General features: G+C 65.2%; 1 protein-coding gene across 4 annotated transcripts; it reads right to left on the bottom strand.

The window, feature by feature from the left end:
- Positions 1–1,907: 1,907 nt before the first annotated feature.
- Positions 1,908–19,645, bottom strand: RNF44 (ring finger protein 44). Of its 4 annotated transcripts, none has more exons than XM_074915939.1 (11): positions 19,497–19,645; positions 6,819–7,078; positions 6,210–6,426; positions 5,531–5,698; positions 5,162–5,338; positions 4,797–4,958; positions 4,594–4,718; positions 4,355–4,442; positions 4,097–4,218; positions 3,894–3,993; positions 1,908–3,619 (listed from the first exon to the last, which is right to left on the bottom strand). In XM_074915939.1, the coding sequence occupies exons 2-11, from the start codon at positions 6,923–6,925 to the stop codon at positions 3,557–3,559; spliced, it is 1,329 nt and encodes a 442-aa protein (XP_074772040.1). In that variant the 5' UTR covers positions 6,926–7,078; positions 19,497–19,645; the 3' UTR covers positions 1,908–3,556. The 4 variants fall into 4 exon arrangements, with proteins under 4 accessions (XP_074772040.1, XP_074772039.1, XP_074772043.1 ...); XM_074915938.1 differs by having other exon boundaries at positions 6,819–7,075; XM_074915942.1 differs by having other exon boundaries at positions 6,819–6,999; positions 19,497–19,644.
- Between the last annotated feature and the right edge of the window lie 292 nt (positions 19,646–19,937).

Here is a 19,937-nt window from a genome sequence, read left to right as displayed (position 1 = left end):
AGAAGAGATCCTTCCTTTTCCTCCCAAATGAAGAGCTGTTCCCTTTCTGGCCACAGAATCTTCTGGAGCAGCAACCTTGCTCTTATCCTTTGGGAGCCTGAGCTCCTGCCCTCTGTCACATGGAGGTGGAGGAGGCTGTCTGCCCTGCTCAGCTCTAAGTGGTGCCCAGCCAGCTGGGGGCTGCAGGGCTCACCCCTTCCCTGGGGGTCACAGCCATGCTGGAGGGTTGAGCTGTAGGGGAGGTGGAGGGTGCCCCCCCGGTGTTGCTGAAGCCCCACAGGAAGCAGTGCTGTCCCAGGACAACCCATCTCAGTACACGCTGCCGAGGAGCTCAGGGGGGAGTGAGGGGGACACACCCCTCCGGGGCAGAGAACTCAGCCAGCTCCTGCTTCCACCCCTGGGCTCCCTCCTTCCACCTGCTTGGAGATGGCCTGGGGAACCCTATCCCGGACCCCATTCCTGACCAGAGTGTCAGCCGGGCCTCCGTCCCCCCAGCGGGGCCACCTGTGGTCAGCCCAGCCCCCCTCAAGCCCTCGCCTACCCGCACCGAGACAAGAGCCAGGGCACAGCGCATTGGTATACATCATACATTTATTAGTGAATATCCCTCTCAAAATCAGCCACAACATTAAAAAAAATAATGATTGCACTACTTGGTCAAGCAGAACTAGCAACTTTCATTTTAAAAAAAGTACAAATCTGTTAAAAATTTCAATCAGTATAATACACATATATATAATACAACATACTAGTTATGTTAAATGCTACAAAACCAATATGATTCCAATGGAATGGAAAAAAACCAAACACTTTTAGAGCTTTAAGAACCTTTTTTTCTATATATTAGCCTTTTTTCAAATACATACATGGGAAAAATGAGGTAACTGTAAAATGTGCAAGTAACAGAGCAAAAAAAATTATATATATATATTTATATATATATATATATATATATAAAAACTTTCTAACACAGAACACACGTCCTAGCACCTTCCGGGGAGCCGCGGGGGCCGCGGGGGTCCCACCGGAGGGCCCGGGGACTGGTATAATAGAACAGTAAACAGTCCACTATCCCACCACAGGAAATCATTGGTAAACAGTGGTATCTACAGCGCAGTCAGCAATCACAAACACCCTAAATAATTGGTTTTTAGTATTTTTTTTTGTAATTTTTTCTTTTTGTTATTTTTTTTTTTTAAATGATACTTTTAGCTGCTCATTGGAATAAATTCTGCAGCACACGAGCTGTGAGCTTTCGAGTCGCCGTCAAAGGACCGTAAGGCTTTCCTGGCTCCCTGGGCACCGCGAGGGTGGGAGGGGGGGCGTCTCCGGGGGCGCGAGGCCGCCGCCGCGCGGCACGGGGACTCCTTTGGTTATCTGTCACTGAGCGAGGGACGGGGAGGGGGCCGGGGTCCTGCCCAAGGGGCACCGAGCCCAGCGGTGCCAGCGCCCGTGCCACGGTGGAGCTGGTGGCGCCGGGCCGGGGCCTCGGCCTCAACGCTTCGCATGGCGGGCGGCCGCCGGCGGGGCTGGGAAAGGGAGGCAAGGGGGAGCCGGCCAATAGCGACCCGCCGCTCGCCGCCCCCCGCGCCTGACTGGCTGGGGGGGAGACCGAGGCCCGCCCATCGGCGTGCGGGGAGAGGCCTGCTGATTGGTGGAGGCAGTGCACGGCCCCTCTGCCAATCGGGAGCGGGCCTACTTCAGCCGCCCGGTGATTGGCATCGCCCCTCTGGGCCTATGGCGCGGCAGCGCGGGGAGCACCGTCCCGCCCCCCCACCTGCCGGGCGCGGCCCCTCGCCTCACGCCCGGCCCCAGCGCGGCGGCCAGGGCCAGTGCCGGGGGCCAGCCCCGCCGCCTGCCCCCCGCCCCGCGGGGAGCGGCCCCCCACCCCCCCACCCCGTCCCCTTGCACACGCCGCCACCGCGGGCGCCCCCCATGCCGCCGCCTCCCGCTCGGAGGGGCGCAGACCCCGCGGGGACGGCCCTGAAAGTCTCACGGTCCTGCTGCGGCGTTGCGGACATGTGCAGTACAGTGCATGGCAGTATCAGCTGAGCACAAAAACCCCTCTCCCCACCCCCCTCACCCCACAGCCGGCTAGACGTAGCCAAGACCACGTTCCAAGCTGGTCAGACATGCATGCATATTTGTGAACATTTACATAGGGCTGGCGTCCGCTCGGAGGCTCCCAGGCGTCAGCAACACGCGCCGCGAAGGGAGGGCGGTCCTCTCACCACCGCCCTCCCCGCCACCGCCTCCCGTCACCCTCCTCGCTAATTAATCATGCAAAACAACGGCCACGCGGGATTGCTGGAGCCGGGCGGCGGCTGCTCTCCCAGCCCCGCGCCCCGGCCCTGGCACGGGCAGGGCGGGGGGGATACGGCGGCGAGGGGCTGCTCACAGCTCCGCCCGCACCAGCCGGGCCAGGGCCAGGGGTAGCACTGAAAATACACCATGAGGTTATGGATAAACACACCCCCCCCCTGCTCTGGGGGCCGGGGGGCACCCGCCGCAGCCCGGCCGGGCCCCGCTGCCCACCAGCTGGGGGCACCGCGCCGTGCCGTCCAGCCAGCAGGACGAGGCGCGGAGCTATTTTGATTTACGGCAGCGGGACAGAGAAACATCAGCGGGAGCCGGGCAGCACACCAGGGACACCGCACACCCGTGGCCGCAGGGATGGGAATGGGGTGTCCCCCACCCCGGGCCTGGCTGCCTCACGGGACGCCACATGGCCCCGGGGCGCTGCTCCGGCCGGGCACAGGGGAACGAACGGGGAGAGGGGCCGGGGCCGCACCAGCACCATCCTCCCACCGGGAAAAGACCCCAGGCAGCCATAACCCTCCGGGGCTCCCCAGGGCAGCCGAGGCGGGAGAGGGGCCGCGCCGGGCTGCATGCGGGAGCGGGGACAGAGGCATTCCTGCCCCAGCCACGCCGCGCGGTTGCTGGTGTCCCACCTTGGCCGCACTCCGCCGGCCACCTCCTCCAGCTGCCCCCGGGGCCGGCCCGGCGCTCCGGCTCGGGGTGCCACCGGCATCAGACCCGCGGTGCTCCCTCCTCTCTCCTCCCCGCGCCCTCTGTGGGCAACGCCGAGGGGAGGAGCCGCCTGCGCGCCACTGGGTCAAACGGCCACGGAACCAAAAACGCGACAGAAAAGGAAAGGAAACAGGAGAAAAATAACTCCAACCTACCATGAAAAAAAAAAAGTGACGAAGGGAACAAATACTAATTCCCTAGCGGAGTACAAAGACCTGGAAAGTGATGGAGCAACAACAGCGTCTTTGGAGCATGGAGGGCACGGCCACGCGCCTCCCGCCTCCAGCACAACATGATTCGGGGCCCCGGGAGCGCAGCGGGCAGGCGTCTGGCCGAGTCCGTGCCCCGGCGGGGAGGAGGAGGGCTGGCCGGGAGCCCGGACTGCTCAATGCTCACCATATCCGAGGAGAGGCTTTGGGGAGGGGGGGTAAGCGCAGGGTCAGGCCCTAGCAGCGGGCAGCGGCCCCCGCCCCTGGCCCAGCGTCCTCGTCCTCTAGCGAATTGTGCGGCACAGCGCCCGCCAGCCTCAGTCCGCCTCCCGCTGCACCTCCGACGCGTCCGCCCGGCAGATGGGGCAGGTGCGGTTCGCCTGCAGTCAAGGAGAGGCAGGGCCAAGTGAGCGGGCCACCAGCTGCACCTAGGGCCCCCCCAACCCCACTGCCAAGGGCTGGAAGCACCCCAGTGTGCCACAGACCAGAAGTGCCCGATCCAGCCTGGCACGGTGCTCAGCCCCTCTCCCAGCACATCCTGTGTTGCACGGCACCGAGGCCACCCAAAAGGCAGCACCATGTGCCTGCAAAACCCCAAGAAGCCACCCCGCTCCCCACCCAGCTCCCCACAGCGGGCACAGGCACGGGCAGTACCTTTAACCATTTGTCGACACACTTGGCGTGGAACTCGTGGTTGCAGGGCAGGACGCGGAGAAGCTGCCGGGCCTCAAAGTCGCTGAAGCACACGACGCACCTGGAGAAGGCAGCCATCAGTATGGCCCTGTCGCACAGCCACAGGCCCCGGCCCCCCACCAGGCACCCCCGTACCCCCCCGTCTGAGCCCCATGCTCACTCACAGGGTCTGCTCAGACTGGTGGCTCTCAGGGTTGAAGCGGTAGGACGGGAGGTGCTCGATGTCTGCTTTGGTGAGTCCCCGCGGCTTGGCCTCCCCCAGCCGCTCGGCCAGGTTCAGCAGTGCCTGGAGGGAGATGCAGAGGCTGGCTCAGCTCAGCTCACACCCTGGCACAACACCCTTCCAGGTTCTCCCCACCCAAAGCTCTCCCCTCCCAGCTCCCCCATCCCGTCACCCCGCAGGGAAGCAAAAGCCGACGCACCTCATAATTCTCCATCTCCACATCATCCACGTCCAGGTCTAGGCTGATCGTGGGACCCACAGCCGTCGGCGACACGGGAAGCATAGAGCTGGCGGGCGGGAAGGACGGGGCGGTCAGTGTGGGGCCCCAAACCCCAACCTCTGCCCTCGCATCCCCTGTGCCAACGCTGCGCTGCTGTGCACCCCGTCCACAATGCCCCCCCTGCCCCGCGTGTCCCACCATATCCCCCCAGTACTCACAGGAAATAGGGCAGGAAGCTCGGGTAGTACGGGGGGGGCGGCGGAGGGGGCGGCGGGGGGGGCAGCGCCTGCTGCAGCCGGTACCGCTGGGTGTTCAGCCGCCGGGGCATCATGTGGGGGTATGGCTGTGGGGAGAGACAGGGCACTCAGAGCTGTGCCAGCCCCACGGCATCCCCCCACCCCTCCACAAAACGAGCACTCACCACACCAAATGGCAGTTCTTGGTGCAGCGGGTCGTGGGGGAGGTAATGCAGCGGCACAGAGGGGGACAGCGTGGGAGCGTGGTGGGACGAGGGGTACGTGAAGCCTGCGATGGGGTGCTGCTCCCCTCGCAGGTCCACGTCATTGTCTATCCTCTGCAGAGGCTGTGGAGGAAACAGTTAGGCTGGGAGGGGTGTCCCAAATTACACCCCCCTGGACAATAGCAGGACAGAGGCACCCTGGGGCATCCCACACATCAACTCCAGCTCAGGCCCATGGGGGCTGCAGGAGGACAAGACCCCAAGGTGGTCTTCTTTGGGCCGTGGGGTGCACTGTGTCCTCAACCCTCACCCCCACCCCAACTCACCATGCGCGGGTGCTGGGCTTGGAGAGGTACAAACTGCCCCAGGGGGGCCATGTGGGGTGGCTGGTGGGGGGGCACTGGCGGCGGGGGCGGGTGCAGGATGTAATGGTCGCTGGAGATGATGGGGGGGAACGTCTGGTAGGAGACGGGGAGCTGTTGCATGGCGCATGCCTGGATCAGCTGTGGGGGGAGAGAAAGAAAAACAGGGGTCAGACACCCACTGTGGGCATGGCTGCACCCTTGCCCCCTCCCCAGGGCCTCCGACAGACCCCGTGCCCTCAGAAACTTGCACTCCAGTGGGCTTGGGTACCCACGCGACCCCCGGGCACCCACAGCCCAGGCTGTCCCCAGGTGTCCCCGGCTGTGACTCACTGGGGGCGGGAGGCAGCAGAGCGGGTAGTGCTGTCCACTGAACATCACTGAGCATGCTGGGAGCTGCTGCGTGCTGCACCCAGGGATGTGCTGGCCGGCGTGGATGGGGAAGCCTTGCGTCGTGACGGTGGTAACCGTGTAGGAGAGAGGGACAGGTCCCTGGTGCACCTGAGGACAAGGCACCGAGGGCACGGTCAGAGTACAGCCCCGACTCAGCTGTCCCTGTCCTGGCAGGGTGGCAGCAGGGTGCTGAGCACTGGCACGCAGCCACCCGGCATCTCTGTCCCACTGGTGGGGGTGCGTGGTGTGTGTCTGAGTGCAGGCTGGGTTCGAGGAGAGGTCTGTACCCCTCTTTGCTCCCCGCAGACAGGTTAGCACGGCCTCCAATCCAGAACCACCACCATGGTTGATGGTGACAGTTGTGACATGAACCATATGAGGGGAACTGTCCCCAGCCCCTGGGAGCAGGGACCACCCTGGGCACACCCAAGCTGGCAGGGGGACCCCAGGGTTTAAGTACTCGGAGGACAAGAGCACTGGCAGCCTCAGGGCTGGGTGCTCCCAGCAGCAAGCGACTGGCCAGAGGGGACCCAGGGACGTGTCTCGGGACCGCCCCAGACACCAGCCCGGGGCCACCACAGTCACCCTTAGGACTGGGGCTGGGGGCTGCAGCACCTACCTGGTCATGCAGATCCACCATGAATGGGTTCTGGTGGGGTGGGTGAGCTGCCGGGTGAAGCATTCGTGGCGGCGTGCTGGGGAGAGCGTAGGAGCGGGGCTCATCTACAGGGATGTGCGGCTGCTGGGGGAAGGCAGGGTGCAGCTGGGGCTCATCCTGACCCAGCAGGGTTGCCAGAGGTCGGTCGCGTCGTCCCCACTGACGCCTGGCAGGGGGGCTGCGGGGCCACCGCAGGAGAGAAACAGAGCAGGAGTGACCCCTGGGCCAGGGGCACCACAGCCCCGGGCAGGGTGGCCGCAGGCGGGTCAGTGGCAGCCTGGCTCCCAGGGCATCGTGCTGGGCCAGGGTCCCTGCCAGGCCGAGGAGCTCCAGAACTGGTTTCTCTGCTCACCCTGCATGTGGCCCCCCACACCCCATGTCCTCAGCACAACAGGGACGTCTGCTCCCCAGGGACGCATTGGCGGGGCCAGGTAGATGTGCTTCCCTGCTGCAATCTCCCCCCCCCTACCCCCCAGGAGTTCGTGCCTTGCCCCAGCAGGACCACAAAACGGGTCCCGTGTCCCCACACACCATGGGTGACAGGGTTTCACACCACCCTGCACCCCGTACCTTCGCCGGAGGTGATCGGGGCTGCTGCAGGGTCCCCCCGAGAAACGGCGCTGGTTAAAAGGGGCAGAGGGTGGCCGCCTATTCACTGCCAGTTCCCATGGTCGCATTGGTGACGTCGGGAGGCGGATGGGCACGCGGGACCTCAGGCTCCAGGCAGGGTGAGACACCAACACCTTGGATCCTGCGAGAAGGACAGCAGGTCACGGCACCCCAACCCCCAGGGCTGCAGGGGCTCCAAATACTCTCCACAGCACCACCTACTTTGGGAGAGGGAAGGGAGGAGAAGCACAGGGCGAGGCCAGGACAGCCATTGCACCCACAGAGCGAGGAGGGATTGCAGCCCACCTGGCTCCTTTCCCCATGGCCCCCCCACGCTGGGAGCTCAGCCACCCACAGCACACAAGTGACTCTGAGCCACCCCAGCACCACTGTCCCCCCACAGCTCAGCCTGCCGCTCCCTCCCCGCAGGGATGGTAACGCTGATGACTGGAGCTCTTGCTGCTTCGGGACTAGACCTGCACCCACCCCATCTCCTGGTGCTGGATGCAGCCCTGGGGAGGGCTAGAAAGAGCCCACCCAGCCCACCCCACCCCCCAGTTACCAACCCAGTTACCATCCCTCCACTGTGTGGCCAGAGCCACCCCCCCATGCAAGACACAGACACCGAATGAGAGAGAAGCACTTGTTTTTGGCACAGAGAAAAGCAAGCGGCGAAGGGTCCTGTGGGCTGCGACAGCATCCCAGGCTGCTCACTGGCCGACTGGGAGTCTGAACCGGGGCGGGGGGGGGGTGTCCAGCATGTCCTTGGCCAAGACAGCTCCAGTGCTGCTCCCCCGTGGGCTCCTGCACGTCCTACTCTGGACTGACACTGCCACCCCGGTGACAGGCACAGGGTGCTGGTGGGGGACAGGGAGGCTCAGTCTGTGCATGTCAACTCCCCACTGCACACGGGGCACAGCCACCCCTCCCCATGAAGCCGGGGGGACAGCCATGGGTTGCAGCTGAAGCCCGGGCAGGCAGCTCTGCACCCCCGTCCGCCCCCAGAGGTGGGGGTCAGCGGGAACACAGCCCTGGGCCCAGCCCCATCTCCCTGCCCGCACCCAGCCTGCCTGGTGTCCCTGTGCCAGAGCCCCCCAGCCTGCCTGGTGTCCCCATGCCAGAGTCCCCCTCTCACCACACAGCTCGGCACCCCCAGCCCCAGCCAAGCCTGGCACTGCACAGAGCAGACATCTGCACACGGGGCTGCGCCTCTCTAGGCTCTGTCTCCCCCGGCCCCAGAAGGGCTTTCCCCTCGCTCCATGTGTGTCCACCCCCCTGCCCACTGCCCAGCAGGTCCCTCTGCCAGTCACCCTCGGCTTCCACAACCATGGCCAGCAAGTGGGAGCAGCCGTGGCCTTGGCACTGCACCCCACGTGCTCCTAAATCCAGGCCGCCTGCAGGATGGTGGTTGTGCCCTCCCAAAGCGACTTCTTCTTCAGCCCAACCTCCTCCTCAGTGCCAATGGCAGAGCCACACTGGGGCCAGGAGGGGCACCCTGAGCCCCGGGAGCACTGCTCAGCCTCAGGAGGAGGCTGGGGGGCGTCTCACCCCAGCAGGGAGAAGGCTCAGTGTCACACCTGGGTGACAGGCACCATGAACCACCGCGGAAAGTCACCAGGGTGAGCCCTGGGCCACACACGGGTCTCTCAACCTCACCCATGGCTACCACACCAGTCTGGAAGCTGAAAGCAAAGTTCTCTCTCTGTTTTGGGGGGAAAAGGAAAAAAACCAAAACACAGAAGACAGGCTGAGATCCCTAGGAGCCTGTCTGCAGCTGCTAATAGGGAAGAGGCCGTGCACAAGGACAGGGGTTTGCCCCACGGGTGTTTTATTCTGCCCCTGAGCCTCCATCTGCGTGCCAGGCTGGTGGCCGAGGTGCAGCAGTGGCCCAGGTTTCACCCCGCTCCCCAGGAGCCTCCCTGAGGCGTTACGGCTTCCAGTTCCGCATCCTCACCCTCAGAGCACACACGGTACAAAGGCCCGTCGTGACCCAGCGGGGACCTTCCAGACCGGACACCCCAGCGATGGGCTTGGGGACGGGGAGCGCCTCCGCAGAGGGACACTAAAGCCACGGAGGGGTTCGCCTGTTCGAGGGAGCCCCGGAGCAAGGAGGATGCCCGGGCTCCCGGGAGGGCACTCCGAGGACACGATTCCCGCTGGCAGGACGTCCCGGACTGGCCGGTGGCCGAGGGGCAGGGGGGTGGCACGGCCCCCCGGTCCTGCCACAACCAGCACCCCCCCACGCACCCACCCTGTCCCAGACGGGCACACCCGGCTCCCTCCCTCGCCCCCATGGCCAGGAGCCAGCGGCCACCCCGTGCAGGGTCACCGTGACCCCACGGAAGCCACCGCAGCCCCGGAGCGAAGGGGACCCCGGGCCCCGCAGCCCCTCGGTGGGGCGGGGGGCGGGGGGAGGCGGCTCCCGGGCCCCGCCGAGAACAAAGTTAGCAGCGCGCCAGCGCTCACGCCCGGTACCATCTGCTCGGGCAGAGCCAGGCTCCGGGGCTGCCGGGGGAGCCGCCCGCCCCACCACCGCCTCCCCGGGGCTCCTGCCACCCATCGCCGGCTCCGTCCCGGCACCCCGGGCTCCCCCGCCTCCGCAGCCCCTTTCCCCGCCGTTTCCGCGCCAGCGCCGCCAACTCCCCCAGGAGCAGGGGGTCACGGCTGGCCCCGCCGCACCAGCAGCCCCTTCGGAGGGCCGCCCCGGAGACCCCAGAGCCGAGCCCGGCCGCGGGGGTCTCCGGGACGGCGGCACACGGCGGGGCGAGCGGTACACCCCGGAGCACCCCGACGGGCGCAGCGCCCCGCCGGGGCACCCCACTTCGCAGCGCCCCAGTGGGGCACCCCCGCCTGCAGCCCTCCGCCGCGGGTGCACCGCGGGGCCGGCAGCCCGCGCCCCGCGACGGTGCCGGTGCCGGGCCGGGCGCGGAGCTGTGGCTTTAAGAGCGGCCGCTCCGGGGCCATGTGCTCGGCGCCAAACAAAAGCAATAACAAAGGCGGCCGCCGGGCCCCGCCGCCGCCGCCCGGGGCAGGTGCCGCCGGGGGTCCAGGGGGCGCCCCCCGCCCCGCTCCCGCCCCCCCCCCAACCCTCCCGCCCGGACCTACCTGCACCGATGGCCTGGGCCGCCGCTCCGGTGCCGCTGCGGCGCCCCCGCCCCCTCCCGCCGCTCTTTGTTCGCCGACGCCGGGCCCGGGCCTGCCCCCCCGCCCGCCCGCCCGCCGCCGGCCCTCCCTCCCTCCCGCCTCCCGCCCCCCGCCGGGCCGGCCCCCTCCCCGCCGCCGCTGTTTCCGGTGCCTCTTTTGTTTTCCGCGGCGCGGGGCGGCGGGGCCGCCGCGGTGGGCCGGGGCAGCCTCCGCCGGGCCGGGGGGCGCGGGGGGTGCCTGTCCCTTTAAGAACCGGCGGCGGGACGCACCGGACCGAGTCACAACACTCGGGAGGCCCCGGGGACGCGCGCGGCTGGGGAAGGGGGGGGGAACGGGGGAGGGGGGGAGGCGCGGCGCGCGCGCGACCCACGTGACCAGGCGTGTCACGCTCCGCAGCCATCTTGGAGGCGCGGGGCCGGGCCGCCACGCGGGGCAGCGCCGGGCCCCCGCCCCGGGGGGCGGTGTCCTAGCAACGGTCTCCACGGAGAGGGGCCCCTAGCAACGGGGCCCGGGCCCGGGGGCGGCCCGGCCCGGCCCGGCCGAGACACACACACACCGGGCAGCGTGCGCCCCGGGCCAAGGGGCCCGGCCCCGGGACCGGCCGCGCCGCCTCACCCCGCCGGGACGGGCTCCGCGGGGTCAGGCCGAGGCGGCACCTCACCTGCGGCTCTGCCCGCCCGCCACCGCTCCCGGCCCACCAGGCCCCAGCCCACCGGGTTGGCAGCTCCGTGAGCCCGGTGGGGACGGGCAGCACCGTGTGCCCGGGCGTTCCCGGCCAGCCCGTACCGTGCCGCCATGCTCCTGCTGCCAGGTGGGCAGCGAAGCCCGGGCAAGGGGGAAGCTGAAGGCAGGAGCTCGGCTCCCCGCCACCCTCCTGCGCTGGGGCGGGGAGGGGACAGAGAAGCGGCTCCCCTCGCCCTCACCCGCACCGGCAGCCTGCCAGGCCCACGCAGCCCTCCCAGGGCGTCTCTACCCAGATCAACCTGCCAGGCACCAGAAAAGCCCCTTTTGCTTCAGAAAAGCCCCCTGCTCTCTCCACTCGATTAAACAAGGAGCAGGAAACTCCTCGGACTATCTCCCACAGGTCAGCAAGCAAGTCACCCGGCTTGTCACCGAGAGGCTGTGCTACCGGCTCCCCGCACGCCCCCGGCAGCATCGTTCAGGGCCAGTCAAACCCCTGCGCTCAGGAGAGCGGCAGCTTTGCTGAAAGCCAGATGCTGCATCCAAGCCAAACTTCCCCGGGTTACGACGCACACTTAGAAATTCCCAGGTAGGCAAGCGAGCCAGCCAGCAACCCTGATGTAATGCCTATAAAGCAGCCCTCCCCTGACAGCTGGGCTTTAAAGTGCTAACAACCAAAAGGGAGCTAATTAATTTGTATCATCACCCCTTTTAAAGAAAACCTCAGATCGGTGGCAACGATTTAACTATTCAGTAGGCTCATCATTCCGATTAGCAGTTGGAGTCATTCTTGCCCCATCCCAGCCCCCTGCCCAGCTCCTTCTAGGCCCTTCTCAAGGCCAGTTTGTCAGCTCTCACCTCCTCACCCCAAATCCAGCTGCCCAGGGAGAACCACAGAGGCCTCGAGGATTCCCCAGGACATGGAACATCCTGGGGCGAGCTCCCTCTGCCACGACTGTCAACAGCACCACAGCCAACTGCTTCTGTCCCCATGGTAGGGGACACATGGAACATGAAAGCAGCAGGGCAGGGCATGGGGCAGACCTGTGACAGGGGCAGACCCATGTGCTCAAACAAGCACCCCAGGAGGAAACAGCCAAAGGACTGAACGATTACCCTCAAGGTCTGCTCCACTCCCACCTCTTTGCTTAAGTAGCTGGGGACTAGAGGGAAGAGGAAGAAAACAGCACTCTGCACTTTGACCTTGCCACTGCTTGTGGGCAGAGGCAGCACCACACCTTTACAAGGCTGCCAGGACACTGCCTGATCCTGGGCAGCGCACAGACAGCAGGCAGAGGCCACAGATGGTGGATATCTGTACAGACACTCCCTCCCGACCCAGCGTCACCAACTCCCACACGGCCAGCAGCTATCGATGTCCTCAGGACGGCGTCGGGAGAAGCCATCAATGGAGCACAGCTCGCCAGCAAGGTGCTGCTCCTGCTCCCTGCCCAGCCAGTCTGGACGGATCCTGTGGCAAAGCCAAGCCCTAGCCACGCCGTGTGCGGCTGTGCCGAGCCTGCCCAGCCAGCTCCCGCGAGGACGGGGCACCGCACGTCCAGCCGCAGGGCTAGAGCGTGTGGAAGCAGCTCAGCCCACGCCTGCCCCGCGCTGTCTCAGCAACACAGCCACGCGCACAGCCACCAAACATCACACTGCCCCAGGTCCAGGAGCTCTACCTGGAAGAGCCACGTGAAGAGACCAAGCGATGCCCCTCCGATGCTACAGCAAGGCTGGCCACGGACAGCAGCACTGCTCAGTGCTTCTGGGCCAGGACAAGGGGTCCCCAGCCAGCCACCGAGAGCAGCGACACCCCCAGCGAGCGGACACCCTGTGCCAGGCAGCAGCCTTAGACAAGCTCTCTGCTGTCAGGGGCTGCTCGGGCTGAGCCCGGCCACTCCGCAGCCAACGGGCAGCCCATCCTCGCCCTCGCGAGAGCCAGGGGCCGGCAGAACCAAAGCCTCCCCGAGCCCTGGCTCCTGAAGACACCATCTGCTGCCGCAGACGTGTCGCCTCCCTTGCCCCAGATATAGGTCAGGTCTGTCACAGGATTAGCTGGGGTGATTCGAGTGGCGTGACCACGTCTCTGCTGGAGCCACGCTCTGCCCCATCCCCTCCCCAACGCCTCCACGTTCCCCCTGGGCCTTTCCCCAGGTCCAGGGAGAGGAAGAGGCCTCCGATCCTTCTCTCCCCTCCCCAGTGCCTGGAAAACAAGTGGGAAGAAACCAGCACCAAGCACCCAGAAGCTCCCAGGCTGCGGAGTCGGGGGGTGCGGCAGGAGTGTCCCCACCCTACCCAAGGCCTGACACAAGCACCAGGGGACATGGGACACCCCAACACCAGCAGCTAACACAGGGTGAAGCGTTTCTCCACTGGGGAGATGGGGTGAGGAGCTCCCTCCCCGCTCTACACACCCCAGCGGAGCCGAGTTCACTGGCTGCGGAGGCAGGACGCCTCTGCCATGATCACACGCCACCCACTCACACCCCCGGACTGACAGCACTCCCGTCAAACGCCTCCAGCCACACACACGTGGAGGATGCTGACATGAGGAGCGAGTAGCTGCACAGGCAGCGGAACTGATAACGCCCGGTTTCCTGCCGATCTCTCCCACGTGGATTCTCTGATGTCTAATAGCAAGGCTGAGCTGCACTGCAGAGGGAGAACTAGCAACACCTTCCTCACCAAGAGCCAGAGCCCGCAGCAAGCCAAAACTTTTGAGACAGCTACCAAACCTGACACCTACCACAATGACACCATCCAGCAAGTTCAGAGAGAAGGAGACTCGCAAATAAACAGTAAGCTTGCACAAGCCTTCATTTCCTCAGGACAGGGTAAATAATCTGCAGAGATATCTCCACCTTCCTTCATTTGCCCTGGAAATACCAGCGTGAGCTGAATAGCATGACCAGAAGGCTGCTGGTGCAGCGGCTGGGCCCAGCTTGGGTACCTCTGTAGCTCAGCCACATCAAGCAATGGGTTGTGTCCTCTGCTCTCCTGGGTGGACTCTTCTGCCCCAGACAGCAGCACATTGAATCACGCTCACTTTTTTATGTCCTGGTGTCCTGCAGCAGCCAGCTGCACGTGGGTAGGGGGAGATGAGCGAACGCCGCCACATCCATCCCCAACCTGCTACCCGGGCAGCCTCTCCAGTCCTCCCCTTCCTTCCTACCACAAGACACCACAGTTCAGGACTCTGTACTCCTTTCCTCTTCATGTTTTAGTTCTCCTTTCAGAGAGCTCTTTCCTAAAACAGACCCAATCTCTCCTTGGGCAGAGCCGGCCCCCTTCTCCATCCCCACACAGCATCCAGCTCATCTGCCACCTTTCCTCAAGCACCCCTCCAAGTCCAGCCTGCTCTCTACATGGTGTGGACAGTGTTAATAGCATCTGCCAAGCAAGCAGCCAAGGGCAGGAGGGGCTGGGCTCCAGACACCTTCCCCACTGCTCTGCCGGCTGGGCTCAGGCGGAGCGGCAGTCTCTGGTGCCGTGGCTCCAGCAAAAGGATACGAGCAGACCCAGAAGCTGGCTGGTGGATGGCAAAGAGCAATTTCGTTACCGCTCAGCAAAACGAAGCGTCTCTTGAAAGCACTAGTGACAGTCAGGAAGTTGGGTTGGGTGTTTTGTTTTGCATTTTAAGAAGCCTGCAGGGACCGACAACCTGCAACGATTTTTTTCAGAAAGGAGCTCAGAGAAATCCATGGTTTTCAGCAACCATTTACCCTCTTTTGTCCTTGATTTAAAAATTGCCAAGAGGCTGCTTACAAGATGCACCAAGACAGGCAGTGTCCACTGCCTTAAGTGCAAAGGAGGCTTGCTGCAATACCTTCCCAGTACATCACTCACAGAGAACCCCACACCAGTGCCTGGGGATGGTTTTAAGAGCAAAAACATGACTTCCAAGCTGACAGCCCCTGTGCACAAAGCACGACTGTGCGGTGACAACAGAGCAGCCTGGGGCACAGGAGCTGGCTGACCTCCGCTACAGCTCTCGCAGGCCGATTTTTATTGTTCACCACTTTCCCAAAGCACAGGCACGGAGGGAAAAGCAACTAAGACACTCGGCTCAAAATGCAAACACAGCCAGGGAGCCCCATCAGCACAGCAGGGAAAAGACAACCTGCCAGTGGGGACCACGGCTCAGCACTGCCAGGCTGGGGCGAGGAAGGACCAGAGCACAGGCCCTCCCTTCCCGGGGGTGACAGCAAGGGTTGCTGGAGCACTGGGTCACCACGACACTGGCTCACCCGAGAAGCAGCAGCTCCTAACACACAGCAGCATCACAGGCCTGTCCTCCGCTCTGCATGGTTGAGCTGAAATCCCTTATCCTGCTTTCCAGGGTAGCCAGCTCTAGCTCTGCAGCCAGCAAGGCCAGGTCTCCAGGGACCAGGCTGCAGCTGGAAAATAATATTCCCCAGGCCTGTCACGAGCGTTGCTTGCTGGGGACACTGCTTGCCTCGCCTTATGCCATTCATGCAGCAAAGTAGGGAGCCCTCCCAAACCACCCTGCTCCAGAAAACCCAGACATCCCATATTGGACCCAGGCTCCCACCGGCTGCTCGTGCCCTCCAGGAAATGCCTCCTGCCCTGACAGGCTGAGGACTTGCAGGTGCAAGGGCGAAGGAAAGGATAAGCTCCCTGAGGTGGCTCTTCTGCCCAGAGAGTCGGCCAGCTGGCTTCTCCCAGCACCCTCACGAGCTGACAGCACAGATCCACGCTGCTCCCCTCCAGAACTGACCTGTCCCAGGGAGCCACGCAACATCCTCGTGCAGCTCCATGACCACAGGGCTCAGGGCCTGGTTGTCCTGAGTTCCTGGCATGCCAACGTCAGAGGGCCTCTGGGAGGGCTTCCTAGCACCAGCAGCTTCCTCAGACATTTTAGCAGCCTCTGGACACATCAGAGTGGCACCCTATGAGCAGTGCCTGCCTGGTGGGTGCACAAACCCCTTGGCCAACCATTCACCTACACAAGGCAGGTGACAAACCACGTTTCTCCAGCTGGCCCCGAGCAGGGAGCCAAGGAACGGTGGAAAACAACATGCGCCAGCTCCTCGATTCAGAGATGAAAACCCAAAAGCATCCAAAAGCTCCATGCTTTTCTGCCGAAAACCAGCACCGTGCCGCTTGCTGCCAGCTGCCCAGCCACCACCTCCCCAGCCGTGCCCCGCGGCTGGCCTCACGTGACAGTGAAGTGGATGCACACAGTAGGAGTGGCTGTAGTGACAGCATTACAGCTTGTGTCCGACACACAGCTAAGCCCAGCAAATCCCAGCGCTCTGCAGCTCTCATTTACAAACCCCACACGCTCTGCGCAGGTACACAGGCTTCAGTGAGAGCTCAGAGCTCATGGCCCCGAGGAAATGACACCTGGAAGGAGACAGCACAGGGCTCCCGAACTCTGATGTCCACCAGCACGAGGACAGGCCCACACCAAGCCCCAGGGAGAAGCAGAGCTCTTTTTACACCAGGCCCTGCTCAGGCTGGGAGGCCACCTTCTCAGGGTCAGCCCAGCCCCTCTGCTATTTCAGCACAGCTACTCCAGGGAAGCAGGGACACCTGGCAGGACAAGCAGGACTTCACCCCATCCTGCTCAGCTCTGAGCAACTTCGCTTCACTCCCCACCACTGCCCCGGGGTGGCAGGACTTCGACAGCTCTGCAGACACCTGGAAGAAGTGCTGTGAGCTGAAGCCCAGGCCCTACCTGCCGGCTGTTATTTCATTCCTCTAACAGGTCCATAAAACAGGCATAATTAAATCTCCCCTAAACTCTCTTCCATTTAAAATAAAAATCTATAGTCCCTATTTCATTAGCTGGCTCTGGGTTTTACAGCTTGATCAATTCCCCTCGCAGAGCCCTGGTCCCAGGCACAGGCAGATGCAAACACAGCGGGCAGCTTCCACGGTGCAAATCAATGGGGATTCGCAGAGTCTCCTCTCCCGGTTCTTTGTTCCTCGCTCACCAAAGGGGAGCCACACAGCGCAGCAGGTAGGGACAGTGTGTTTCACCTCTCATGGGAACATCACTGCCATGCACGGCCTCAGAGGTCAGATTTAGCACCTGGCAGGAGCAGAGGCAGTGGCCATGCTCCCCCTCCAGTGAAGGAAGAGCCCAGCACAGGGCCCCAAAAATGCAGCCATGACCCCAAAGGCGAGGCAGCCCAGCATGCAGGTGGGGTGACACCTCTGCACTTGCTCCAAGGTGAAGAGGGACAAGGTTCAGCTCTCAAGGCTGATGGCCAGAGTCAGAGCCCTCCGCCAGCATCAACTGGGAACCAAGAACAGCCACCACCGCTGTGACCTCCCCGCGCCTGAAGCGGAAGACACTCATCGCAGCGCCCTGAGCGCACAGGCTCACCATTTCCTGCCCTTCCCGGCCCTCCACTGCTGCTCTGCCACACGCCACCTTCCCCCTGCCAGTGTGCCAGGCTGGTGGCTGGAGCCGCCGGAGCTCCAGATAGCTCTCGCCACCCCTGCAAGCCTCTCCCTCCGCTGCAGTGGGGAGCTACCGGCTCCTGGCAGCAGACGGACGGGCTGCAGAGCAGCGAGAGCTGCACAGACAGCGGATAGAGCAGAGATCAGCACCCATCACACCATTCCCCGCCGCTCCAGACACGTGTCCTTCCCTCCCGCATTTGCTCAGCCAGAACACAGCAAGATGCCACTGTCCCCGACCTACCAGTGCCAGGACATGGCGAGGAGGCAGCCCTGGGGGAAAGGCCTGGCAGCCCCGGCCCCAGTGAGCTCTGCCCTGGCTGCACAAACCAGCGATGAACAGACTGCACCACCGGGACCTGAACCCTGATCTCCAGCAACCCGCCTGCGGGCAAGCCAGCACGCTGCTACCTGCCAGGGGATGTCAGGGCAGGTCACTGGGACACGGGAATAGCCACTGGCCAGAGCGCCCAGCTCCAAGCAAGCAAGGCCGGGGGGCACAAAGCCCTGCCACCCCACTGTGACTCCATGCATGGCTGCGCACCCGGGGGTGACACTGGAGCCTCCCAATCACACCCAGATGGCTCCCACCTCACCTCCCACACCGACACCTGCCCCGGCTCCACTGGTGCCGCTGCCTGAGCAGAGGGGCACAGAGGGGTGCGGGGGGGGCACAGAGGGGCCACAGTTCACCTGCTAAACCAAACCCACCACCTGAGGGCCACGACACCACAGAGCATGGCTCCCGCCGCCCACCTGGCCTCAAAGCAAACACCCAAAGGTGACAAACAAAGGCACCCAGCAGGCACTCCGCATTAGCTGTATTTTTAGACACCGCTATGGAGCCGGCCTTATTATTTTCATTGCAACGTGCATAATTACCCACCATGCACTGCAGTGACATCAGACGCAGCCTGCTCCCCTCCGACAGCCGCCGAGGCCAGCGCCTGCTCCTCCTCCCAGGGCTCCTGGCCTCAGGGACCGACCTGTCCCCCCGGGCTCTGCCCTGCACATCTCCCCAGGGCATGGGGGCACCCGGGGTCCCTGGGGAGTCAGAGCCGGTAGCAGAGCAGAAATGGGTGCAGGTGGCAGAGGGACGGAGCGAGGTGGTGACACGGGACAGCGAGGAGGCCAGCACGGGGACACGCTCCAGAGCGCAGACACGTACGGCCAGCAGTGCCGGAGCACGGGGCCGAGGTGCCAACTAGGCCATGCTCGTGGGACAAGGGGCTGTCCCTGCACAGAGGGACAGCACCTGCCTTGCCACAGGCTGCCCGTGGGGCTCAGCTCCCGCCCGGGAAACAAGCACCTGGAACACACCCCAGGTGCCCACAACCCGGACCCACACGTCCTCCGTGGGACAGGGCTGCCACGGGCTCCGCACACAGCCGGCGTGGCCAGCACTCACAGCGCAGGGGCAGTGGCACGGCCTCTCCCACAGCCCCGGGTGCCACCGCCTCTGCCCCATCCTTTGGGGCTTATTTGTTTCCTACCTCTTCTCCACTTAAAACTTTCCGAAGAGTTTCGCCACTTCCCCTCCCATTCCCTCTCACACGCCCGGGGCTCGTTCCCAGTCGGGCCCCACTTACCGACCCCGGGTCAGGCAGCAGGGCCCGGGGGCTCCGGCAGCGGCTGGCGGAGCACGCCGGGGTGTCCAGCGAGTCGGGGACACGGGACCAGCCTCGGCAGGAGCCACCGACTCACAGGCGGCCCGGGGAGCCCCTCGAGAAAGGGCTGCGGCCGGGGCAGGCTCGGGGCAGCCCCCGCTCCGCCGGCGAGGCCCGAGAGGCGGCAGGGCTCCGGTTCCGCCGCGCTCCCCGGTGCCCCAGGCAGCCCCTGCCGCGGACAAGCCACCCCCCCTCCCCGCGGGTCTCCCCGAGAACCGGGGGCTCCTCCCACCGGCGTGCGGCTGCCGGTGCACCGGGCCCTGCTGACCTTTACGGTCACCTCCCCTGAGCCCCGGTGCCCCACGCAGACACCACCCCCGCGCACCGGGCCCTGCGCTCGGCTCTGGTGCGCCAGGCCCCCGCCTGCACCGGCCATCCGCCCCCTCCAAGCCACCGCGCACCGGGCCCGGCCCGGCCCTGCCCGGCCGCCCCCCCAGGCACCGGGCCCCGCTCGTCGCTTCGCCCGTCGCACCGGGCTTCGCCGGACCGTGCACCCGCCCCCCTCGCACCGGGCCCTGCCCGCGCCCTGCACGGGCTCTGCCTGCCGCCCGCCCGGCCGCACCGGGGCCCGGCCGCACCGGGGCCCGCCCCCCCTGCACCGGCTCTACCCACCTCCTTCCCCAAGCCCCGGGTCCTGCCCGCCGCCTCCTCCCGGTGCACCGGCCCTGCCCCGCGCAGCCCGGGCCCGCGGCCGCCGCCGCGCCCCGTTACCTACCGGAGGCGCGCCCCCCCCGGCGCTCGCGGGCCGCTCGGTGCCTGCCCCGGCCCTGCCCGCCGCTCAGCCCGCTCGCATGGCGCGGCGGCCGGGCCCGCCGGGCTCGGTGTCCGTCCCGGTGCCGCTCCCGCTCCGGCCTCGGCCCGGCCTCAGCCCCGCCTCATGGCGCCCCCGCGCCCGCCGCCGCGATGGAACCGGCCGCGCCGCCCCCCGCGCCGCCACCATGGGCGCGCCCGTCCCTCTCCCGCCGTATTGCGCCCAAGAGCGGCGCCGCACAAAACCGCCCGGCGGGGCGCTGCGGCCGTAATGCTCCGAGTGGCAGCGGACGGCAACGGCGGCCCGGGGGGGAGGCTGCTGGGGAAGATGTCCCGGGCCAGCCCTTGGGAGGCGTGAGGGTGTCCCGGGACAGCCAGGGGCAGTTTGCAGGGGGGTGTCCAGCAC

This window comes from Athene noctua, chromosome 12 (assembly GCF_965140245.1).
Source record: "Athene noctua chromosome 12, bAthNoc1.hap1.1, whole genome shotgun sequence".
In the NCBI taxonomy this organism is placed as follows: Eukaryota; Metazoa; Chordata; class Aves; order Strigiformes; family Strigidae; genus Athene; species Athene noctua.
This window is presented reverse-complemented; position numbering and strand designations above follow the sequence as displayed.

Bases quoted from the DNA above. Each gene is read 5' to 3' on its own strand.
- RNF44 (XM_074915939.1), bottom strand. From the start codon at position 6,925: ATGCGACCATGGGAACTGGCAGTGAATAGGCGGCCACCCTCTGCCCCT. The intron at 5,699-6,209 runs GTAGGTGCTGCA...CCTTGTCCTCAG, and splicing joins TGGTGGATCTGCATGACCAG to GTGCACCAGGGACCTGTCCC. The intron at 4,443-4,593 runs GTGAGTACTGGG...CCCGCCCGCCAG, and splicing joins AGCTTCCTGCCCTATTTCCT to CTCTATGCTTCCCGTGTCGC.